At 42.4% G+C, this 25,511-nt stretch overlaps 4 protein-coding genes across 6 annotated transcripts; all 4 read right to left on the bottom strand.

Moving 5' to 3' along the window:
- Nucleotides 1-2: 2 nt before the first annotated feature.
- On the bottom strand, nt 3-10,530 carry zdhhc5b (zinc finger DHHC-type palmitoyltransferase 5b). 3 transcript variants are annotated; one of them, XM_057042501.1, is made up of 13 exons: nt 10,280-10,494; nt 7,532-8,913; nt 7,100-7,221; nt 6,719-6,876; nt 6,296-6,468; nt 6,069-6,171; nt 5,890-5,981; nt 5,624-5,756; nt 5,101-5,209; nt 4,538-4,644; nt 2,636-3,540; nt 2,522-2,545; nt 3-1,872 (listed from the first exon to the last, which is right to left on the bottom strand). In XM_057042501.1, exons 2-12 carry the CDS (start codon nt 7,678-7,680, stop codon nt 2,527-2,529), a joined length of 2,070 nt encoding a protein of 689 aa, XP_056898481.1. In that variant the 5' UTR covers nt 7,681-8,913; nt 10,280-10,494; the 3' UTR covers nt 3-1,872; nt 2,522-2,526. The 3 variants fall into 3 exon arrangements, with proteins under 3 accessions (XP_056898481.1, XP_056898480.1, XP_056898479.1); XM_057042500.1 differs by lacking the exon at nt 2,522-2,545 and having other exon boundaries at nt 10,390-10,530; XM_057042499.1 differs by lacking the exon at nt 2,522-2,545.
- A 258-nt stretch (nt 10,531-10,788) lies between these two features.
- Nucleotides 10,789-13,126, bottom strand: clp1 (cleavage factor polyribonucleotide kinase subunit 1). Its single transcript, XM_057043570.1, has 6 exons — nt 13,009-13,126; nt 12,412-12,719; nt 12,213-12,320; nt 12,012-12,131; nt 11,800-11,937; nt 10,789-11,712 (listed from the first exon to the last, which is right to left on the bottom strand). Exons 2-6 carry the CDS (start codon nt 12,682-12,684, stop codon nt 11,041-11,043), a joined length of 1,311 nt encoding a protein of 436 aa, XP_056899550.1. The 5' UTR covers nt 12,685-12,719; nt 13,009-13,126; the 3' UTR covers nt 10,789-11,040.
- A 352-nt stretch (nt 13,127-13,478) lies between these two features.
- On the bottom strand, nt 13,479-15,305 carry selenoh (selenoprotein H). The gene is made up of 5 exons (XM_057043571.1): nt 15,169-15,305; nt 14,783-14,894; nt 14,162-14,304; nt 13,886-14,005; nt 13,479-13,716 (listed from the first exon to the last, which is right to left on the bottom strand). Exons 1-4 carry the CDS (start codon nt 15,182-15,184, stop codon nt 13,899-13,901), a joined length of 378 nt encoding a protein of 125 aa, XP_056899551.1. The 5' UTR covers nt 15,185-15,305; the 3' UTR covers nt 13,479-13,716; nt 13,886-13,898.
- A 3,386-nt stretch (nt 15,306-18,691) lies between these two features.
- Nucleotides 18,692-23,494, bottom strand: rtn4rl2b (reticulon 4 receptor-like 2b). The gene is made up of 4 exons (XM_057043230.1): nt 23,338-23,494; nt 22,130-22,356; nt 21,815-22,045; nt 18,692-20,979 (listed from the first exon to the last, which is right to left on the bottom strand). Exons 1-4 carry the CDS (start codon nt 23,372-23,374, stop codon nt 20,107-20,109), a joined length of 1,368 nt encoding a protein of 455 aa, XP_056899210.1. The 5' UTR covers nt 23,375-23,494; the 3' UTR covers nt 18,692-20,106.
- Nucleotides 23,495-25,511: the final 2,017 nt, after the last annotated feature.

Raw genomic sequence — 25,511 nt, 5'->3', positions numbered from 1 at the left:
ACTTTCCTTTTTGTCAGTTTGACCTTTTTTTTTTTTATTCCGAGAAGACATCTTTATAAAGTCTTTATAAGGCCATTTTGGAAATGTCTTTATGTAGTCATTACAGAAATTTGGAGCTTAGTCCATTCATCACAGCCCATGATGGTGATATCATCTAATACAGTATATTTACTTTACCCACAGTTTTAACATTGTTCACTGGCCTCTACTGGTGGCCGGAGCAGGAAAATAACACAGGTTGTCCTGATTCCCACACAATGGTGTCTTGTTCCATTAATGCTGCCTCATTATTTTTCCCCCACATTTGAAGCAGGTGGTCATTTGACAGTATTCTCACAAGTATGCACACCGGTGAAGCATCCAGCACGACAAATGAAAGTCACATGCACACTACAGACGGCCTGGGACAGATCAAGAATTTGTTCAGTCGTTCGGGTTCAACGTCTCTCGGTGTTGTACCCCAACAACGTGCTACATCCAGCCAATGCAGACATTACTACAAACAGAACTTTGGGTCGCTTTTTAAAGCAAATAAATTAATGTAATGCCCAATCCTGAAAAATCTTCAAATGTGTGTTCTTAACTTGTCAATTAAAAGAACTGAAGAAAAATCGAATATGCTGCAAAATTTACTTCTGGTAAGTTAATAAAATTACAAAATCAATGTTTTTCAAGGCATAAATATCACTACAGACCAGTCCCTTCTTAGAGCTAAACTGGGTTTAGCAAGCCTCTTTTTTAAATTATTTTTTTCCCACATTGTCTCTTGAAGAGAACTAACTAAAGACACTGGTTTGAAATTGTGACCAAAATTAAAAGGTTGTAGAGTCAAATAAATAAGCCCTTTCTTAACTGTCCCAGTTTGGCTGGTCATCTGCTAAAAATAGACAGACAAAATCTCACAGGGGAGAAAAACCAACAAGAGAGACAGAATGAATTTAAAGCTACAAACATTTGCATAATGGCTCTAGCAGAATCATTACAAGCATACATTCCACAAAGAGGCTTGTGCTGCAACCGTGAATCCGAAAGTCTTTGTGGCTTTCAAAAGAATAAGCTCAATCATTTGCCACCTCATCTGCCCAGGAAGGGATCAGCATTCTCTTTGGACGATGTCATTTCCATTTCCAAGAGCTGGCCATTGGCTGATGCAGCCATTAAATATGAACAGGCAACATCTCAAATGACTGTTATGAACAATAAAACACAATAAACCTGCCACCCTCATCAATAATTCTCTTTGATACCTGACAATTTTCCCCCAAATCACTCAGCAATATATTTTATACATTTATATAAAACAATAGGTTTAAAAAAGGGTTTGCAAAACTAAACTGATACTGTATAGACACTCTGATCTCAACACACAGGTGGTCCATTCATTCATTTTTAACAGTCCTCCATCCCCCATGTGATTCTACATCCAATGGATGAAGGCCATCTTTTTTAGGTATTAAACAGTGGTCAATACTCTGTGCTAAGGTACCCAAAGTAAAACAGTGAATCAGATTTAATAAACATACCTGTATCCAGCCATGACGAAGTTCAGAAAATAAACCAATGTCCCCTTTGACTCAAATCTGAGGGCCAGCTGAGGAGACTGTACCACACAGGCCTTGTATGTTCAGTATGTTGCAGCAGAGGAGCCACTTTGTTTCAGAGGCCTGTGATTGTTCATGTTAACCAGCTCCGTTAAGTAGTACTAGTATCAGCAACCGTAGTGTCCCAGAACCTCCTCGTGATACACCGTGAAGGAGGTCTGCTGCTCAGACCGATATCTCATAAGTGGTGCCTCCGACGCCAGTCACCTTCTTTACTCCGCCCCCTGGTTTTGAGGCGCTGTGATTGGTCAAGGCTGGGCGAGAGATTGAACTGATTGAACAGCGGTGGTGGGGGTGTTAAGGGTGAGGAGAGAGGACAATGAAAGTGGAGGTAAGTGGACCAACATTAAAAAGTGATGACAAAAATACTCTGTAAAACATTTTACAAACACTGTTCCTGTAAGACATTTAAAAAACTTCATGTGGTAAGAAGACGACAGAGAAGAGGGTCGAGGAAATGCAGGGAGATTAGGCATGCAGAGATGAAGCGTGGTTTTAATGCCAGGACGTAAGGTAGATTCCACAAACTGCTTCATTTGAGCTGCATCAATCCAATTTTATGCAGGATGAAAATTCCAGAGAGAGTACTGATGTGGATTCCAGATTGTGATAAGGAGGGGAGCATTCAGTTTCTTCACTGATCAGGATTTTCAATGATTGTTTCAACAAAACATTTGCATCAATAAATGTAAATTGAATCTCATTAGCATTTAGATACAACTGAAAATTGATCCATGAGTTGACCCTGATGCCCTCATCCTTGTTTTAATGTTAAACAATGAAGCAATGTCCTCCAATATTAACATTAGTATCAATGCATTCCTAAAAGCAAGCCAAGCCCTACAAACCTTTAATTATTATGATATCGTAAACATGCAAAAGGTTGCTGTCAACTGTAAAGGAGGAAAGGAAGAACTCACACAGATCAGGGAGGAAGAGGACAGCTGACATTAGAAAACAAGACAAGGGTTAGGAGGAAGAGGAGAGGGGGGTGAGTTTCAGGCTGACAGATCTGGCGAGGCATCGTTACTCACTGTGGAGTCTGCTGCCCTCCTCCAGCTCCTACTCCCAGCACAGCGCTTCCGCCCGCTCCCGGCCGAGGTTTGTGCGGATGCCCTGCCTCGCCAGTGCAAGACTGGGATTTGTTGAGGGAGAGGCTGCGTGGCGGTGGGGAGATAGGGGGCTCCAAGGAGCGAACCCCAGGGGAATAAGATGAAGCTGAATGGCTCCGCGAGGCTCGGGAAGGATAGTCCTGGTTAAGGTGGAGAAGATGTTGCTTCTCAGGAGGTCCAGAAGAGGGAGGGGTAGGGCTGATGGCACGCAGATAAGCCCTGTGGGGGGAGGAGAAAGTGGCAGAGCCCTGGAGCAGCTGCCCCTCCCTCTGCTGGGCAAGCTGAGCTGAGAGGAAGGGCGATGTGTAGCCCTGCAACCGAGTGCTCGGGGACACCACCTCAGGCTGAAACACAGCGTAATGCTTCTGTGGAGATAGTTCGTGAGCAGCTGACTCAAACTCTGGGCTTTCAGATGGTGTCAACAGGCTATCGTAAGACAGGCTGCCATTCCGAGGGGTCTGATTTGCCAGGCTTTTGTAGCTCGTGTCTGTGGTGCCTTCTGATTGGAGCGTGGTGAGGGGGTTGTGTGCTGTATGTAGTAGACTGGAGGAGCGGGAGCCCCCAGTGGACAGAACCAGAGAGGATGGGTAAGAGGTGTAGGAACGTCCAGACAGCGAGTAGCCCGACATGCCCACAGACATGCTTGCAACAGTCCCACCAGGGCCTCCGGGGCCCTGCCGCCTTTCTCCTCCAAGTCTGCGCAGCCCCACACCTCCCCCGACCACTGTGGCCCCATCCAGGCTGCTGGGCTCTGAGCGGTAACTGGGTTTGTGACTGGACTGGAGGATGGAGGGAGACGGAGAATCGAGACTCTCCCCACGGATCATCTAAGGACAGAAGAAAACAAACAAACAAAAAGTAAGGAGGCGAAGATGCTGAAGAATAATGCGATGAAGACGGAGGTAGGTGTGAGGGCAGAGGTGAAATATGAAAAATCACAATGTTGTTTAATACGTAACAAAAACAACTCAGACCTTAAACAAAAGACAGAGTGGTGAGGAGACCTTTCATGTTTGGTCGGTGCTCTAGCTGCATCATCACACTACTGAATTGGGAAACACTGGCTGGTTTCAACAAACATTGAAATCGCATGTCAAGGAGGGCGTGTACATATAACAAATACAAACAGTAAATGAAGTATTTGGGCCAGAATTGTAGCAGAACTATCTGTAAATATGTGCACAACTTTGCAAAAGCATTGTAAATATGTAAAACTATCTGTAAGGATACTTTTTGAAAATGCACAATGACATTTGTAAATGTACACAAGTATTTATACAAATGTCACTTTCTATTTGGAGATTATGTGAAACATTTACAAATCGTTGTGCTACAATAATGGTCCCATAAACTAAGCATTCCACTTAATGGTGTTCTCAGGGGAAAGGATAGATTTGCTTAAACACAGACTGTAAAAGGGGTCAACGGTCTGAACACACACAAACAGGACTGGCTGAAACTTACTTATTAACCGATGGTCACTGATGATCAATTAAAAGTAAAAAAAAAGAGGGGTATGGCATTAACGGTAAAGGAAGATAGAAAAGTTGTGGAATATCAACCACCAGCAAATCTGTAGCACTAATCTTTACATATTGCTGCTCAAAAAGGTTTTGTATATCATCAGTGCTTGAATAGCTTGAAATGACATTATCAAAGATACAGAAAGAGTAGAAATGATGTGGTTTAAAAGAATAAAGCTTAATGTCTAAGTTCATATTGATTGCTTTGACAATACCTACAGAATCCACATGATGTTTGCATGCAATATCAACCCATGTACGCTCAGCAATTTGAGGTCTCTGAATACAAACTCACATATACCTTATTAGGGTGTGGAAGGGCCGTGTGGTTTCTTCCTGGGCTGCTGTAGCCTGGTCTGTACTGATACATTGATGGTGTGGGTGGAGCTTCAGTCAAAAGGCTGCTCTCTGAGGACGAAGAAAGTCATTCATGCATTTCCAGCAATGGAATACAGTCAATTATTAAAGCAATTCGTGCCTTCCTGACATGTTGCAATGCACTGACAAAAAATTTGAACAACTCTGCCTCCCTCCAAAGTTACAAAGTTTATAAATCATAAAAATGCATCAAAACATGTAACAAATACATGTTACAATTAGATTACCGTACACTAAATGTAGGAATTCAGTGCAAGGCTTCTCCAGGAACAAAATGAACTTTATTACAGTAGAGGTCCCACTGTATATGGTCAGATTTTTATCAGTAATATTGAATATTTATGATTTTCATCACCTGGTGGATTTCTTTTACATTTTAATGTGCCATATACTTAGTAGGAGCCAGAAAGGGAAGAATTGCTTTGACAAAAACTTAAATATTTGATTTTTATATTTAATTTACTGTGTCAAGAAGGTAAAACAAACCTTCTGTGTCAGTACGAGAGAAGCCAGGATAACGAAGCTCAGGCTTTGGAGGAGGCGGAGGCTCTGCATCAGCTGACTGGCTCTCCATCTGATCTAGACTGCTCTTTGACTTGAAAAGAGACACAAAAATGACATAAAATGCAGTATTTGGAGAGTTTTTGTAGATATACAGCAGTCATTCCAAATATGTCATGAGAAAATACAGAATACAAATACAAAAAAACATATTTGCAGTTTAATTATGTTTGATGCACAAAATGCAACATGATCTGACAAAGCAGACCGACCTTCATGGACTAATTCGAACAGCTGTTGCCATGGAAGATGTAATGGTTGTCATTTCAAATAAAGTTGTGTCCATATTTAGACCACGACTACAAGAAACTGAAGTACTGTTGTTTTCAGCTTTAATTCAAAGGGATTAACCAAAATACTGCACTACCACCAAGGATTTACAGTAAGTCCATGCATATCTCCTCCAGCTTCTTAAGTAATTGGACTACTGAAATGAGCAAACACTCACCCTGGTGCTGTGTTGGTCATTCTGGATACCATTGTCCAAGACCTTAGCCTCTAGCTGGGCCTCAGTGAGATGTGGTCTCAGAAATGGTGGCTGTACTTCCATCGTCTGATGGCTCCGGAAACGGCCAAGATATCTGTGAGATGGATGCACAGATATAAGTGGGACAAGCCACACTGAGGATATTTTATTCCATTAATAGGAAGATTTTAAAAAAAGATGATGGAAAAAGAGTAATTGCGTAGAGTGCAGAAGAGAGGAAAGCTGACCTGGGAGCCTGGGATCTGCAGAGGACATGAGAAATATTCCTCAAGCAGCCATTGGTAAAAGGGTTGACACCTCCCCGAAACTTGCCTGTCACCTACAATTAAGGTTAACATTAATGTCAGAGGAAAATAGCCGGATGGATATATCTGGTGAAAACACAACTGCCAGATCCTTTTAGTACCTGTTCATTTGTGGTCCTGCCGCGGGCGACTAACACAATGTGGAACCCAGTCAGGCCAGCGACTGGGACAAAGAACAGACCTGCCACGCACATTACAGCCATACTAGGAGGACAGGGTCAAGAAGTCTATAACAAATTCAACAAATGTGATGGAAGAAGCCGGCAAAGTCAAAACAACAACACAGTTGAGGGATCTTTACAACTGCGGTGAGCTACGAAAAGGATACGTAACAGCAGAATGTGGTGTGTCCAGCTGCTGCTTGTGGTGCAGGACATAGACCAGGCCGAAACCAAATACATTGATGATGTGAGTAGTAAGTGATAGCAGGAAGAGGAAGAAATAGCGGTAATTCCTCCGTCCAATGCAGTTGTTCACCCAAGGACAATGATGGTCAAAATCCTGTGACGGAACTGAGCGTTATTAGGCAATCTCACCATCATTGCGCAATCAATAGCTGACTCTTCACTACTAGGTTAAATACATTTTTGAATATACACTTAATAATAACTGCAAAGCATTCAGAGAAAACAAATGAGCAAAAACATCCAAAGGAAGTTGATAACAATGAGACAAATTCCACATGTACTATTATAACAACAATATATTTACAGCAAGTATGTGAAGCTGTGTTGTGTGTGTATGTGTGTACCTCGACACAGTTGTCGCACACTGAGCAGTGAGAGCACCGTGGAGGGCGATAGAAGCGGCAGGTTGAGCACCATTTCATACGCACTTGGATACCTTTGATGTCCACTGTTTTATAGAGGGGAGCACGGAAATCGTCCTCCTTATCCTCATCTTCCTCAGCTAAAACCAGACAGTCACATAACTATTTTAGAAAATGACATCTTGCCCGCATTTATCACCAAATGAACCGAGACTCTGTAAAACCAGTGTCAGAGAGACTCAGTAATTCATTAAAGCTAAATGTGGGATCTTTTTAAAGCTGCAAATCTGCACTTTGATAACATCTTGTTTTTTGTTTTACATTGTTGACACTGATAATATTCCACCTTTCGTGTGTTTCTACCTCTGGGGAAGACTCCAGGGTCCATGAATGTAGCCATACAGAAGTTGGCAAGTGTGAAAAGGAAGATCACAGTGATGTAGATGGGAATGAGAGATGAAAAATACTCTGCCAACCACGGGCACCTACACAGAAACAATAGGCACATTATATTGACCTTATATTTTCAAAATATGATTTAATTGCCTCTCTTTAAACAGCAATAAGAAGACAGAGCTTTTACTAAACTGAGGACTTTAAGGACCAACGTGAACTCAAAAAAGAGTCAAAGGAGGGTAAGGAGGCTCAGTCGGTTTCAAAAACATTAACAGAACAGCTACACAAAGCAATATTTACTAGCACACAATATACAAATAGCTGTGGGTGTAGCTCTTGTCAAGTTTGCACAATGTGACAGTGTTGACACATAAAAATCGTGGAAACAAAAATACTTACGTAAAGCAGAAGAAAAGGGTGGTAGACCCAACCAGGAAGGTGGTGGCTGCTGACACCGGAACATATCGGCTGGGTCGAAATGGACGGGGAGGGGCAGAAACCGTGCCACCTACACCTCCCCCAACCACGGCACTACTGAATCCCGGCATCAGGGATAAACAGAGAAACGGGGAAGGAAGAGAGAGGAGGTAGAAGCCTACAGACTGTAAAGGGTTATTTTCTGCCAAAAATGAATATATGACATTTGCTTAAGATAAGGGCATGACTTGAGACTGGAAAAGAAAAATCAACTCTTCAAAGCAGCAAATGAAAGATAACATGATAAATTCACTGCATCCAGACTCTCACAGCGCTAACATCTTTTGCAATATACAACTTGGACAGCATGTCAACATGTTATTGGGAATATTTCTGTGCATAATCTTAATAGAGGCTTATAAAACTAAAATTGCTCAACAAGAATATGATACAAAAATATGTAGTTTAGAAATATTTTTGTATGGCTTATAAAGTAAGTTTATTTGGTGCAAGAATATAAATAAATTGAATTTCAATCTGCCCCGACTCCAGCCCTACATACCACCACTGTACACACACACACAATACAGCGAAAATACACCACACTCACACAACCCAAACTGAAGCTATTTTTCACCCTCACTACTATATTAAGTGTTTACATGACTGATCAATGCTAAGCGTGAGTTGCAATTTTATCCCTCAGATAAAACTTTGTATAAAAAATAAAGGAAAAAGACTCAAATGATAGAGGTAGTGGGTGGACAGTGGGTTGCGATCAGAAGCACATATAGAATAGGCAGAGGATTGAGTGCAGCAGCTGCTGATGACTTCTGTGATTGTCCCAAGATGGCTTATTTAGGCACTGGGTGTGGGAAAAAAAAACTTGGGCTGGCAACAGCAAGTCAGCATCGGCTCCTCAAACAAAGTCCGTTGGGGGGGGGGAATCTGTTTTCTAAATCCTCTTTACATTGATGCCCCTTGACAGAAAGTAAAAGTCCAGATGAAGTTAAAAAATAAAGTGGAAGAAAAAAATAATTAAAATAATGTAAAACCTTGCATTCAACAGTCCAGCAGTGTCCCCTGTTCTTCTAAGACCTCTGTCCTCAGGCCTGGGGACAAAATCAACTCATTCCAAAAGCGGCCTTGTGTATGCCACCGATACATCACTGCACTTGGCCAGGTCTTGGCATACAGGCCTCTCCCACCTCCAAATTCTCTCCAAACAGACCTCCATTCCTGTTCTTTGTCTCTTAAGTGAAGCCATGTGCTGCTGTAGTTTTAAACAGTCTGGTGCATTTTATCCCTCTTTGTGCTGGTTCTTCCTTTACTCACTGGTATAATGGGTGAAATGGTGATTGCACCTGGAACAAGAAGTCACAGAGTGGAAAAAGTTAAGCACTAGGATATTGTCATCACTAAGAAAGCAGTTTCCTAAATCCATCTTCTCTAGACTATTAAATTAGCCATTTTTACTTGGGACTGAGGAAATGTAACTAAGAAAAAAATATTGCAATTTTATGTTATAACACATACATGGGGGAGTGAGTACACTACTGAGGTTTATATCAAGACCAAAATAAAATCATTTGGTCCAACGATAAACTACTAATTAATTCAATAAAATGAATCAGCACCATCTTATTCAGTCCAAGAATGACATCACTAGTCTTTGCATCTTCGGGATGCATCTCCTTTGTGCCTTTACATCAGACCCATTTGGTGCGTGATCATTTGTGCCATTTCATGGTCCTCCTCACATCATTTTAATTTGTCTGACATCCGTTTCCTCAAATTCAAGACTTGCCGCAGCCTGGATTGTACTGAAACAATACATCAACCCTTACGAACGCGAGAAGGGGTTTTCATAACACCAGTTTCTAGTGAAGCGGTATCATTGAATAACCTGGGTTATGCAGTCTGAAATACTTTCTCTCCATTCCTGGCAGAGTTGTACTAACAGTGTGCTTTTGTAAAACAGGCAGCTGTCACATCACTGCCCTGAGGCGGCTCAACACCTCCTACAACTGGAAATTAAACACACCAGTGAGACATCTGTATAAAACGGGGTGTGCACATTTAATCTCCAGATGAGAAACAAGTCCATGGTGTGAACACACTGGAAAAGGATCCAGGGGAACCGTAACCTGATCGTTTCAGACACACCCCTCTTCTCAACAATCACCAAAGCTAAAAAAAATATATAGAGCTGAGGTCAAGACAGTAAATACAGTCTATGAGGGTTAATCATCTCATCTGCCCAACAACCACCCCCCTTCAATAGTGGATGTTAATCCCAAAATCTCCGTGTCGTGAGCTTTGCCCGTCCTGTCCTCGCAACAATCCGCGATCCAACTACATGGCTGACAGACCAATAATTTAATGCATTTCCTCAAGCAATGGCGGGGCAGTGGCGTCTGTTCAGCCATGACTCGTTTCTATCACTGCCAGTCAAATGACAATCGGCTCATCTTCGAACCATCCGCTGCATCCGATCAAGCGTTTAACAGGCCAGGATTCAACTTAATGCCACAACCTGTTCACAACAATTAAAAATATAAAGTGTGTCTTGTGGTAATTCAAGCAATGAAATACATCGTGAAATGAGTTAATTGCTACGATGAGCTCTGGGACGACTCCTATTCATATACAAGTTAAGCCTAACCTCGAAAGTTTTTTTTTTTTTTTGTATTTGCGACACTGCTCAATTGTAGACTTAGCTAATGTTACCTGGTTATGCTGTAAGCTCTTCTCTCGCCAAGAATTTAATTCAGTCTTATAAGTTGGTCGTTAAAGGACTGTTTAACAAAGCCATTGAATAACTTAACACAAAAACATACCAATTGTTAAATACACAAGTAGACTTATCGGTAGGGTGTCGGTCGTTGCGTTCCTCCTTCAGCTAGCCGCTAACAACCCAGTTAGCTCCCTTGCTAGGCCGATATCGGAATCCCGGAACTAAACCGTCAGGTGGGAGGAACAACCAATCAGAGGCCAGAGGGGGCGTTGCCCTGATAGGAGAGGAAACGCCCACTACACTTTAATTTTGCTCTTGTCCTCGTCAAGTTAAAGCGATATTGAACAAATTACATCGCTATTTTTGTGACAAAACAGTATCCTTTAGTGACACCAAAGGAGGAGTTACTAAAATTCTAAACTCCTATAATTTTTTTTTTTTTTTACAAGCGTACGTAATCTGTGAAGCTCGGCCATATTCAAACTGTGGTCACTGACACAAATTTTACATTGAAAAAGTTTATTACCCAAGACATAAATGTTAATAAAACATCACACGCACATCGGCGTGTTGCGTTTTTCATTATAAGAGATAATTTACATCAGTGAAGCGTACATCAAAAACAGTAGAAAAATCCATATTTTCAATTTCCCCTTCAATTATACAAAATAAAAAAGGAAGCCAGGTTCTTCTCCTCAGGCACAACTTTCTTCAAACCCTATCATAACTCAATTCATTTTATGAAAGTGTTTCTTCATTTCATGTCCATGAAGCGGATGTCCATGATAAGCAAAGTGTGTTTGGGCAGTGGTCTCGGTGCAGGGGATAACACTTTCAACACCTGTGTTTGTGTGTCCACATTAGTCACCACAATAAACCCACACACAGGACTCTCTACAATATTGTCTCCTTCATCTGCATTGCTCACACTCAGAACATGATACGTAAGGTCTCTGCCTGGAGTCACAGGAACCAGCTTTAGCTGAGTGTCATCTTGGGACATTCCCAGCGGCAAACAGGAGTCAGGGATGGACGGTGCGCCGATCTTGTAGATTCGAACATCTGAGAAACGCACTTCAAACGAGAAAGGGTAGAAGGACACTCCACGGAAGCCATAGAAATATTCCCTGATCTTATCGTCTCGAGCTTCCCGTCGGCACTCTTTGGAACGTTCCACCACCCCACCTGACTTGGGAAGGAGCACAACCTTTACAAAGTGAGGGAGGTCTCGCTTGAGCTCATTATAGAGCCTCTCATGGTCAAGCACAAGTACAACATCAACCTCAAAGGCTGATGCACAGTGGACCAGAGCCTGGTACCCGGAACCTTTCACCCAACCACAGGTGTTGATGATACAGCCTCCAACACTGGCCTTCCTGTTCACCTCACAGCGTTGTGAAAACACCTCGGCCAGACATGATGTCAACTTTGTTTGGAAGTTTGGAAGAGAAAGGAAAATCAATTATTAATGTAGGCAGTGCTTAACCATACATAGTTATTTAATTGTCTTTACCTTATTGTAAAGTTTAATGTTGGTCCCTGGAGAAGTTGAGCCAAAATGGTAAACCAACGGTGCTTGGACTGAGAAACCTTCTTCAACATCAGCGGGGCGCTCAATGCAGAGTGCCGAGACCGTTCCTGGCACAGAAACCTGAGAAGGAGAACATACTTAACACACATTCTGAGTAATTCTCTTTGATGATGTTTACGGTCAATTCATCTTACCCCACTCTGTCCAACATCTAGTTCTACCAGCGTGGGCCTTCGACCCACCCTCACGGCATAGCTCAATAGCAGCCGACACACCGTTGACTTCCCCACATCAGTAGGCCCCACCACCATCACCTGATTATCAAGAACAGAACGTAAAATATCCACATTCATTTACCTGAAGCTTTCTAATGTTTCTTCTGTTGTTAAGCATACCCTTGGACCTCTTTCATTGTCGTCCTCTGCTTGTCTTCTCATCTGCTCCAGGGCACAGTGTGTGTTCAGGTAGAGCAGCATGGGAGTGTCCTTGGACACATATGCAACCTGTGGTGATGGACAAAGAGGTCCAACATCTCATGCAAATGATTTGACAATACATTAATCAGGACATGCAAAATCCTAACAAACTACTCACCTCTGGCTTCCCATAAAGATTCACACTGCAGCCTTGCCAGGTGAAGACAGCGATCTTGGATCCTGGTCCAAATGTATACTTCTTGTTGCGATTCAGCTCTGATCCAAAGATCTCAGCCATTCCTGTCAGGACCTCCAGCTGCACCTGTTCTGCTGACGCTCCAGATTCCACCTCAAACCGAAGTTCAGTCTCCTTCTCCAAGTCATACCTGGTGCTAACTTTTCCTGGTGCTGGAGCATCTTCGCTCGTGTTCACTTCGCCCTCAGTTGCCATTACTTGTAAAAGACACTCTTACAAATTGGCAAGAACTGCAAAATGGGGATACACACACAGTCCACGCGTTGAATACTGCTAGATTTTATAATTGAGTTTAAAGTCTAGTTTTGATAAAGCTTGACGATCTATTTGTAGCATGTGTATTAGATTTATGCCGCATTGGAACTAACTGCTAAGAACGGGTAACATTTTATTTTGCACAGTGAAATAATGTCGACAGCATCGAGCAGCTGTAATTACCTCGGCATGTAAGAGGAAGTTTACGTTTTACTCCATAACAAGTAACAGATCATTTTTTAAAAAAGAAAACGAGGTACTTACGACAAATTTACCAAAAAACGAATGTCGGACTCGACTACAGATCGCCTGAGCTTGCGGCGCTTCCAGATGACGTCACACGCCATCATTGGCTGTAACCGTTGCACGTGACGTCACGCATTGTGGTTGCTCTACGGAAGTGACGATGCAGTTAGAAACTTTGAGGCAACAAGCAGTGACCGAACTGGAGACGAAGTATTTCTGAATTGAATTTACTTTGATCATGTATAAAAACAATATGAATAACAAGTAAATAACCCATGTCTGGAAAAAATATTAAGAATTTTGTAACTCCTACCCCTTTTTATTGTTTCATAATTTATCGTTTGTAATAACATTGACATACAATCTCTAATATCTACGTACTACATTTATGTCACCATAATTATACTATGCTGTAGTGTTATATACTATACAAAAATATAAAATATGTATACACAATATTTCAACAGACCATATATATATATATAAAAGACTTGTTCAGGAATGTTTATTGGCAAAAACAGATACAAAAAGACCTACAAAGTGTTAAAACAGAACTACAATACGTAGTTTTATTTGGAAATACGCCACAATATGACATGATGTTTAAAATGAAAAGACGTTAAAGAGGTGAGCTGAGAAAGCTTTCGATCATCAAAAAAGAGACTGAGAATTTCCCGCTGGTCTCTCCTCATCATTCTGCTTTCATGAGACACATCTCCTAAACAACTGGTATTAAAAAAAATCTCTTAATTTCTAACCTATAGACAGATTTTATTTCAAACTCAAGACACGTGACATGAAAATAAAAGACACAAAATAAATGTCTCAACAATCATGACAGCACAGTTGTCAAATATTTTCTGTTACAACTGCACTTTAGATCCAGGAAACAAACCTTAAAAGGGCTTCTATTCAGTCTTGAGAGCTTCCTGCAGAGCAGTAACTACAACATCAGGCTGGGGAAACTTCATTTTACGAGGCGGACCCTTTTTGATTCCAGTCCACAGGGAGGTTTCTTATGAGGGCAGCACAGGAAAGTTATTTGCAAAAATATAAAAGCTGTGTGCTACTCATGAAACACAATCTGCATTAAAATATACAGATTAAAACGTCAAGTTGCAGAAACCTAATGGAATATTGCATATCTGCAATCATGTAGCAACCTGCTCACCTTTGCCTTCATCTAGCAGAGTTATCTCAAAGCTGTTCCTGCGAGGTTTTTCAGGGTTTAGGACTACAGTCAGCCCTGGGTGGGCAGCAAGGAGGGCAGATTTCACTGCCTCAGCATTGCGCCCATACACTCGTCAGCTCTTACTGCCACAAACAACAAAGAAACCACAGTTTCACATTATGTACAAAATTTGCAGCCTGCTGAAGTTATATTTACACAAATATGGCAAAATGGCAATATTCATATTAGTTCAACAACTGAATGTTAAATCACATTTGAACTGAACAAATCAAAGTAAAACATCTGAAAAAAATTACAGTCCCATTTGCAAACTCGAGGATTTCTGCAGGATTATTTCTGTGAGAGATTCAACCAGACACTGTTACTGCAGGGATGAATTACTTGGTGCAAACATAGTTCTAAAATTCAAACATGTGCATTCATGGTTTAAAAAATGCAGACAAGTTTGTTGCTCTAGAAGAAGTTTGATGAAGCCAGGGCACTTCATTAACGGAAGTGATACCGCAATGGGGCCCATTATGCTCTTGGTCCTCTGAACAGAAAATGTTGCTAATGGCCAAGGAATCGCGGCTGAGCGTGACTACTGGCAGTAAAGCTCACCAGTGTTCAATGGCCACCCTTGGACCCCCCTGGTCGTCCTCCCTTTGTTTCTCCTTTTTCTCCTCCTTAGGTTTCTCATCTTCCTCCGCTTTGCGCTTAGTTCCTCGACGACCTGTCATCAATACACGCGGTGTCATCAAAACAGAGTGCTCAAATTCATTGTTTTCAAACACATGTAAATGGGGGAAAATGTCTCCATCTGTCATGGAAACCGTCACTTTAATTAGTAGCACATTTCCGAACGTGCGTTGCTTTTCTCACACATTGTAGAGGCACAAACACACGAGTGAATTACCGGCGCTTTACTGTTCAATACATTCTTCCCTTCAATCTACAGGCAGATAACAAGCGCGTTTCCATAATGTCGCTGTAATTCAAACATTAACCTGTTTTTGACGCCATTCCTTGAAGTTTTAGGCGATCAGTAGATCGGTACTTGTTCTTTTTCTTGTATTTTTAAGCAGGCGACAAACAATCTAAGAGTCTATTAGCGCCCCCAGCTGGCAGAGGTAGGAACAACAGTCTATCTTTCATTAGTCCTCTCACATCCGCAGGAAAAAAACTATTCTTATCTTCTGCTTTGTTAAATTATAGAATTCAGAGTTTAATCCTTCCTGTCTTAGGTGATGTGACCATACATATTATCATCATCACGTAATTCTTGATATCCTTTCAATATTTGTTGCATTGCAGTTTTACTTCTTGTGCATAGCAGTAAGAAATATCTGAAGAACAAATCTATCTTTTGCAGTTATTTTCCCATCTGACTTGAGCTTCAGTCTCAGTCCCATTCTCGGGATGTTTGCTCCTTTTGAGCTTTTTCTCCAAAGTAACTCAGCTTAAACATTCTTCCTTATCACTGCTTATTTGGCTGGGCAAAGTTCTGGAGCAGGTTTAGTTCTTCTCATTTATTTATTTTGAAATGATTCCAAGTGGCAGAAGTAAATTGAGAATTTTAGTGCAATTATTTGAAAAGCAAAATTATTGTGGACTGCGATAAGATGGTCCCTGGGCCCAAGTGTTCCTGTAATCCAGGAGAACAAACAGATTATCCTGACATTAAACCTGCTTGATTTCTGATGTCTTGTCCTCTTTATTGTTATTGGCATAATTCTGTAATATACAAGCAGCACCCAAGACAAATTAGACAAATCAGAGAAAAAACCAACCCTGCAGAGCAACAGATGGATGAAATGGAACACTGTCAAGTCAAAGAAAATATGGTGTTCCAAAAATAGACATACCAAATGTATGTGTCTCTCCCGGGAAATATGACAAACACAGATTTGGACATTCGAAAGACGTCACAAGCTGCATCTGTGCCAACAAACAGCCGATATACATTCTCCCAGAGCGAGGCGGTGTGGCTGACTCACACAAGCTCCTCTAAACATTCTTTTTTTCCTAGAGAACAAAGGAAATACAGACATCATTACAGGCAACACACCATTAGTTTTGTTTCCTTTTACATGATTCAGTTTTCTTGTGTGTCTCTCTGGTGTGCGGCAGCATATTTTTATCTTTGTGCGTAAACCAGAGGAACAGAAGGGCCATTGGACACATGTCAGTCATCACCCTGCACCGATGGTCCAGATCTGACACGCGAATGGAAACACAACTCCCCCACACTTCACATGCAGTCCTGCCATCTAGAGCTGATGAACACCCTGATGCCTGCAGGAGGATTTAATAACAAAACAACATGATATGTTAGATTCTGTATTCTGCACTTTGGCTTTCATGAGGTTAGACTTGTTCAGTTGTTATTTATTTTATTTTATTATTTATTTTGATCAAGTCAACACAACTAGATTTAAAAAAAAACACCTGGAGAGCTCAGACCTCTGCCAAGCATCTTATTTCCCCACATACTGTCAGTTACAACTAAAACTAATACTAATATAATACTACTAATACTACTGATACATCAATGAAATACCTTCAGTGAGTTTTTCTGCCTGTTTATTTTTGTTCTTGTATTGGAGAGTTAGCCTCTGGGAAGGATTCCTGATTGAGGTGACAGATTATGGACAATGGTTTCAATTAAAGAATAAAGGCACTGAGTTGATCTGAGTTGTCTTCTGTTAATGGAGGTTGTTCAACTCTGTGCAAGTTAACCAGTACCAGTAGTAGAGCATATACCATATGTGCAGTAGTAATAAAAGGTTATATAACATGGTTGTCTTATGATCAAAAGCTCCTTGGCTTTGGAAAATCAAAGGACAAAGTCGCTCTAGAATCCAGAACATCACCAAAAGTTAATCATCTGTTTTTTGGCCCATTCTGAACATTTCCTAGAAATTTCATTTAAATCCACTTTTAACTTTTTACAGTTATTTTGCTGTAAGACAGACAAACAAATGTTGCCACATAACCTTTGCGGAGGAAACCACTAAAATATTTCCATAGTTTCCAAGTGTGGTTCCAATCTATTTGCTGCACAATCGTATTAAATTTAGAAGATGCACGTGATTCTCTCCACCAGATGCCTTCTGACGTCAGCGTGCTGGATTCGCTTTGCAAGGGTACACATCACCAAAGCCATCAAATCACAAAAGCAAATGCATGAGCTTGGCTGCGAAGACCGACACCATCTGACAGTGACGTTGCGACAGCCAAATTTAGACGTGTTGCACTGACTGATGTTCACATAAAGACTCATTGACGATTTACGAAAGGCAGGAAAACAAAAGAGGAGAATCAAGAGGAAGGAAGAACAGAGACGGGAGCAAGAGTGGGCAGAGCGTGCTAGACGTCATTAAAGTCTCCATAAATGGTCTGAATATCCTCATTTATATTTTAAAACAAGGAATTTTTGGTGTCAAAGATCACAGAAGCCAACAGGCTCCCCAGCAAACACAAACATCTTTTCTGCATTATATCTGCAGCGAAACATGGAAGGTGTTCTGGTGGCAGGGGGAGGTGCCAGGACACCTTCAGAGCACTGCCGAGGTACCCTTGAGCAAGGTTCCGAACCCCTAAATGCCCACCGTGCGATGAGCTGGCGCGCATCCAGAAGTGGACCTACCTTCATCCATAGGCAGCTGGGAAGGGCTCCAGCATTAGTTGTTAACCAGGAAGTCCCTTTGAGATCAGAGATCTCTTTTGCAAGGGAGACGGGGCCAATGTACCAGTAAGATACAGAAATAAAAATAATAGATAATTACACACACTGCCTTTATGACATCCTTAAAACACACGCCCTCAAAGTGAACAAACCTGTGGAACCTGTAATTTGATTTGTGTGACTTGACTAAGTGTAGATAAATTCATATCAACATTCTATGTTTAGTTGTCTCACCTGGTTTCTGCCAAAAAATAACATTAAGAAAAAGCCAAATTGTGATAATTAATAACTTTTCTCTTCAAATTTGGGGAGAAATGATAGAGTATTTACTCGTGCCAGAGCTCTGGGCCTTGTTAAAGCCTGTATCATCTTATTCACAACAGCAATCTGTTGAGGGGGTAGTGTGGATCCTGGGATACATCATCACACTTTCATCACGGTGTTTTCCTCATTCGGCCCCTTTTTCTGAATCACATCTCAACATGATCCTGTGTATCCAACCCCCCTGAACCCGAACACAGAGAAACAGGCCACAGCACAGAGAGACCACTGACGCTGACAACGCTGACCTTTAGCTAACTCTCTCTCTCTCTCTCTCTCACACACACACACACACACACACACTTCACTGTTTTCATTTGATAAACCTGACTTGTTATCATTGATAAGAGTTATTATTACATTCTATTATTCCGTGTTATTAATCCATTTTTGATTGAGTTGGATATTGCTATATGTTTTCATTTTCATCCTACAATGTAGGATGATCCATTACACAATAGGTTTGTTCAAGTGTCGTTACATTTGTATCACTATTGAGGGGGGGAAACAGTCAAGCACCATTTGAATTTATGTATTTATTTTTGATCAAACAAAACAGGTTTTCATTATTGAAAAATATAACTATCTAGCATCACAGAATCTACTCATGTTCTATGCATGAAAGTATGTTCACACAGTTTTCGTTGGCCGGTACAGCGCGGACTCAGTCATATTTGGGTTTGACAAAGACAATATGGCCTCCATGATTCATGCAGATCACAGTTATGGTGGCATTGTGTGGAGCAGATTTCAGAGTTCACACAATGATGTGCTTATCAAGTACAGGGTTGGTGTCGGAGATCACAGGGATCCGTGGTGAGCTTGTTCACAGCAAGTTAACAAACTCAAATATGCACAGACTCAGCTGATTGATGGAGAACACACTTTTGGTTATTTAATTGTGCATCAAGGCATAAACATACAACAGTGTGAGTCCTGTTGGTGTCTTGCAGTGTATCTGGAATAACAGTCAGACAGAAAGACCAAGACAAGGGCCATATTTTTTTCAAAAACAGTGAGACCCAGGCACAGTTTCAATAAGAGACCTCATGGAAATAGTCCAAAATGTAGGTGGTTGGTAAATCCAACATAGAACTAAATCACACAAAATCAGGACTAATCTAGTGCATTTAATTTTCTTATAAAGGTCCTATTCCAATGGGAAACACAAGGGTCAAAAAGGAGCTTCTGCAGTTTCACTTCCACTTGCACTCTAAATACCTCCATTTAGTAAACTGCACCAAAATGAAAAGTAAAAATCCAGCTAGTTTAAAACACAGAGCTGTTTTGTGATGTGTGTATCTACAGTGATGATATCTACACGTGTGGGTGGTGGTTTGCCAGCATCTCTCGTCTCCCGATCAGAATGTGGGATTCAGGAGAGTCACACTTGGCAGCAGCTCAATCTCATCCTTTCATTAAATAGCTGCGGACGGACGGCTGCAACATTTCTTATTCGTTTCTACAGGTCACTTGTGCGCTTGTGTTAAATTATTAAAGCAACAGGTGTGACAGCAGAGCTCTGCCTGTGAACGCACGGGCAGCCGTTAACTCAACTTCCTGAGCAATCATGGGCTGCTCATCACCAACCACTGCAGAGAAGTTAACGCTGGTGATCGATGTGGAAACAAGAAACCACAATGCCTGCACTGTTTACAGCTGTGATACAAAACCGTGCTGCTACCACCATCCGGCTGAAATGTGTCTATTCTTTTTGTGATGTTGTTCTATTGTTCTGCCATCATAATTGCTTATGCTTATCGGCAGCAACTACGCCAATGGAGGGCATTCTGCCTCTTCTACCTTCCGTGTCACTGTAGCGCCCCCTTTAGGTCAAGGGGGTAACTGAAAGGAATTGAAATCCAGCTTTTTGTTGGAAGAGGAAAAAAGCAAGGAAAGAAATCACAGGAGAGACGACTGCAGATGAGAGAGCAGCTCAGCCAAATAGGAAATGGAAGGAGAAAGTCAATATGGAGAGAAGGAGGAGGAGGTGGAGGAGAGATGGCATTCTGGGTAAAGGGGAGATTGAGGAGAAAGCTGGATTGTCATAGCCTAGAGGGCACTCCAGCTCAATGCAGCGGATGGAGGAGTCTTCATTGCCGTAGTTGGCCCAGTACTCCTCTTGATCCACTTTGGGGAGTGCAGCCTCATGCTCTGAAAGTTCATATTTAGAGAAGGTTTCAGATGGAATTTTGGGGAGGAACTGAGGCTTAATAGCTGGGAAGGGGAAGGGCTTCCCCATCTCAGCACTCTTCTGGTAGGATGACTTGGAAGATGATGCGGGCTTGTTCTTGGAGAACCACCAGCGGGTTTTTGTGCTTAAGGTGGTCGTGGTGCTCCCAGCCAGGGAACCGGGGTCTGGGAGTGGGCAGAAAGCAAAGTCCAGCTCCCTGAGGAACCTCAGGTCCTGGCCACGGCGTTGGGATGGGGAGGTGCACATGAGCTCAGAGGAGGAGATGCGGGCTTCGCGGAACCATTCCCACAGGGCACGCGCTTCACAGCCACAGGACCAGGGGTTGCCATTGAGGCGGAGGAACTGGATGCCGTGGGTGTCTTTCATCGCCTGACCTGGCAGCTCAGACAGGGAATTGTTGAACAGGTATAGGATGGTCAGGCGGCCGAGGTCACGAAAAGCTTTACGATGGACCTGCCGCACACGGTTGTCATGGATAAGGAGGCGGTCCAAGTTGACCAGGCCTCGAAACACATTCTCAGAGAGGGCACGGATGCGGTTTCCGTGCAAGAACAGATGGGTGAGGTTGACCAGATCTGAGAACAGGTCATCCTGCAGAAAGTGGAGCTGATTCTCCTGGAGCAGAAAATACAACACAGTTCAGTCCTCCAATATCAATGTTGTAACATCTCCTAGGAGGAAATGAGTTAACTTATACATCTCCAAAGAAACTGAAGCAAAACTGTATATGGTCAAACCTAATAAACATTTAGAATAGCTGTGAAAGATATTCTTTAAGACTAACAGTATTGGAAATATGACGGAAATGGTGGACGAACAAGGTGGACCGAGGGGTCTATTTCTTTCATCTGTGGTGGTGTTATTCCTATACACGTTACATTTTGTGCCACATATTACTTATATGTAACTTCTGTCAAGCTTTCTGTTATTACCTATTAGGCTGACGATATACAGTATTTTTCTTCCTAAAATGTGTCTTTACTTTCCATTCCTTTATTCGTTGGTACAGTCAGTTTCTAGAGATGAGCAACACTCCGTTTTTACTAAGTGATGTTGAGAACAAAGCCATGGCTGCGGGCGAATGTGTGGGCAGCATGTGTTCCTCAGTGAGATGCTCAATAAAACCCAGCAGGATTTGGATCCCTTCTGTTTAATCTTGATTTGATTAAGGAAACACAAATTAGACTGTTGAAAATGCCTTTCAATTATTTTATACAACCAATTATTCATGTTTTGTTTCATGCTTTCCGTTCCTGGTGTAATTAAGAATTAAAGTTGTTTCTACTGTTTGCATTTTGCTGCCTTTTTGCTGAGTATTTTGTATGTAAAGTCTAAAACCAACCACTTCCTTCAGTGACTGTGCTGCCATTTTCTTGCACAAGTTATTTCAGTTGCATTCTGTTGTCTGAATTTAGATTGTTTTGTGGTTTGGGGTGCATGCTGGATTTACCTGCAGGTAGAGGAACTGCAGGCTGTACAGCTTGTGGAAGAGGTCGTGGGGGAGAACGGCCAGCTTGCAGCGATGCATGTGCAAGCTCTGCAGCTTCTCCAACCCCCTGAATGCCCCACCTTCCAGTCTCTGCAGCGGGTTATCGCCCAGATCGAGCTCCTCCAGCACCCTGAGATTACTGAAGGCTCCACCCTCGATCCATGTGATGTTGTTGCCATACAGCCAAAGCACCTACACGGACGACGCAGAAAATGAGGAGGTTAGAAGCAGAAGAAGAAAATCTGAGCGCTGAAACGAACAAACTTGTCATTTTACCTGTGTCTCAAAGCCAAAGGAGTCCGTGCGAAGCTCTGTGATGCGATTGTTCTGCAGGAAAACGCGCTGCGAGTTGTAGGGCACACCAGCTGGGACTATGGTGAGGTTCTGTGACTGGCAGCTGACCGTCATGGGCGTAGGGTAACACACACACAATCTGGGGCACGCACTCACCCCACCTGGCTTCACCACCACCAGCCACAGAATCAGCCATAGACACAGTCCACCTGCACACAGAGGAGAAGCAGCTATTGAAGACGTTTCTAGAGAAAAAACTGCTGCTGCAACGTGGAAGATGCCTATCTCTGTCAAAACTAAAGCTGCTGCCATTGAATCCTTTGAGCATTACTGAGCGCTGAAGTGTGACTAGCTGGTGTCTCCCAAATACTGGGGTTCATCTTACACACGATCACATCACAAAAAAACCGTTCATGCATCCTACCCCTTACCTAACATGCTGCGTTTTCTTTTCAAGATTAGGTAACTGCAGATTTAAAGATGGGTATAAAATAATAATTTTAAAAAACCCAAGCTGACAGCAAATGAGAAATATGTGCCTCTAAATTGACCTGGTTTCCTTTAGCAAACATTCCAGATGAAGAAGGATGTTTCTTTTTCAGAGGGCACGCGTAAAACGGGTAATCAGACCCAGATCCGTGTCGGTTTCCTATCAATACTGCAACAACTTGTTGGCAGGGCTCAGATAACGGAGCACAAAAGCGCCCGCCGCGGGAAAGGTACAAGCATAAAATAATAATGAAGTTCCCATTCATCTGCTTTACGCAGGATTTTCCAGCGGATCACCTCTTGACCTTTAACAAGCTGGACAATTAGCTGCTCTGGAAGCGGATGAAACACATTTAGAGGCTTAAACCGCCTAAAAATCAAACAAAGAATAAAAAGTTTTCACTCGTCTGTGCGTAAAACGTCGCCATCAATCAATGCGTAAAATGAGAGACAGAAAATTCAACAGTCCAAATTTGCAGTAATCTTGTCTTTACGTGTATTTTCCACATTTACAGACTTGGATAGAAAAATAAATCCACCAAAAAACAGCCAACTGAATCACTGCCTGACTGATCAATTATGCATTCTAAACAAGAGTTTAAGTAGTTTTTCAGAGTTGAAAGAGCATTAAACGAAATTGCGAAAAACCCACAACGTTACCTCAGCAAAAGGCACTTTCAAAGACACGGCTGAATACTCACTCTTGAAGTTACGCACGCCGGACCAGCGAGTCTCCATCTCCGAACCAAAGCAGCGAGTTAGCCTGCGCGCCGAACCGGGGTCTGCTTGCTGCTATCTCTGCTGGGCTTCAGCTCAGGTGGACGAGGGCTGCGGCAACGAGCAGTGACGAGCCGGAGTCCTGAGAGCCGTTTATACCCGCGGCAGGTGCGGCGCCCACACGCGTGGGCAGGGGAAGACACGGCCGACGTCAACCCGGGAGGAGGAGTGAAGATCGCCGGAGGAAACGCCATGAAAGGGACGGGCAACGGGGGCGGGCCGGGCAGACAGATATGAAAACCAGGCTGCTGGTTATTCAAGCGTCCTCAAAGATTTAGACTGACATCTCTTACCACCCCCAACCTTTTCTTTTCTTTTCGAGAAAGTGTAGGTTGGTAAAATTACAAGCTGACGCTGATTTACGGGTCAAAGTTCAGACTGTGAACAGTCACCGTGTTTGTAAAATCCACACACAAGGGAGATGGAGGAGGAAAGAATGGGAGAAACCCTAATGAACGCACCAAATGAATATTGGTCAGGAGGTGTAGGCCAATGTGGACAGATTTCAGAGAATGTTTCATCAAATCAAATCAATCTTTATTTATATAGCGTCTTTTACAATCAAAATTGTTTCAAGGCGCTTTCCAGAAACCCAGGGCCTGACCCCAGACAAGCAACAGTGGCAAGGAAAAACTCCCCTTTAACAGGAAAAAACCTTGAGCAGGACCAGGCTCATGTAGGGGGACCCTCCTGCTGATGGGGGGCTGGGGAGAGGAGAGGAGGAGAGGAGAGGAGAGGAGAGGAGAGGAGAGGAGAGGAGAGGAGGAGAGGAGAGGAGAGGAGAGAGAGGAGAGGAGAGGAGAGGAGAGGAAAGGTGTGATCCAACAGGTGTGATCCAACAATGTGCTCAACCAAGAATGAAGTCGCTATGGTCTATCCTAGCATCACCTATGTGTTTAATTGGCGCTTCACACTGTTACAGGCAGGCAATATTATGACTGTGGTTTTCATGATGTCTCCAGCTGGAACTATTTACATGTTTCTGGTGTGGACAACAGTGTGATTTTGAGCTAAATATAGGTGACATTAGCAGAAGATGCAGCGCAGCATGCTCGATGAGACACCTTTGATGGGTGGGCAGGGTTACCAGCTGAGTCCCCTCAAGTGAAAGGCCACACGTGCACGTCTTGATGCAGGATTTCACCCATGCAGATGAATTTAGCACTGACTCCCGCTACATTTTGTCGCTCACTTTATGCGCATCATGTTTATCATTTGAAAGATGGCATAAGACGGCAATCACACATGAATATTCCAAGTGGGACTTTATGTAACGTCGTTCTATCTCTTTTGTGCTTTGATTTGGAATTAAATGCTAATTACTTGTCATTTGTCTCCAAATTAATTTTGATTGGATCCCACTGTGTGAGTCCAATCGGCCAAACAGGCCAAAATCCCCCCCAGACCCCCTCCTTTATATTCTCTCACCAGCCTGCCATGCCAGTGAATCACTGGCATTTGAACTGGTGTATGAGCACAACATGTTCAAAAGATCTGTCTTCTTCAAGGAAAATGTGTTTCTGCTCCTATTCGTAACTTTTATTCACACGCATAGTGCAAACAGTGGCAAAGAGGGTGTATGTGTGTGTGTATGTGTGTGTCTTTACTACTTAGGTTGACAAAATCAGGTCCAAACATTGACTTTAAACTCCATAAAATTGGTGTATTTAGTAGATTTTTGTCAAAGTAGGTTGGTATCTTCTTCTTGTTTCACTCTTCCTCCTCCTGTTTCAAATTCAGCGTGGTGAACTAATGTGTGGTCTGGGCACAGAAAATCATTCTGTGCACTGAGCCAAAGACCATCACCTCCATCTCTTACCTACAGCAGGGGACTGAAATGTGTATATGAATCAGACTAAATGTGGGTGTCTGTTGGGACACTAAAAATCTTACCTACAGCAGGGGACTGAAATGTGTATATGAATCAGACTAAATGTGGGTGTCTGTTGGGACACTAAAATCTGTCAGGGCCTTTGTCAGCAAGTTCATGAATCATTTGATATTTCGCCTTCTTTCTGAAAAAGCTCAGCCAACATCAATGACTTTAGTGACCTTTAACAATGTAGATAAATGATCCGAAGATCTTCTTTGTTAGTTT

This window comes from Takifugu flavidus, chromosome 9 (genome assembly GCF_003711565.1).
Source record: "Takifugu flavidus isolate HTHZ2018 chromosome 9, ASM371156v2, whole genome shotgun sequence".
Classification (NCBI taxonomy): domain Eukaryota; kingdom Metazoa; phylum Chordata; class Actinopteri; order Tetraodontiformes; family Tetraodontidae; genus Takifugu; species Takifugu flavidus.
Note: the sequence above shows the minus strand (reverse complement) of the source record. Positions and strands in the feature narration are given on the sequence as shown.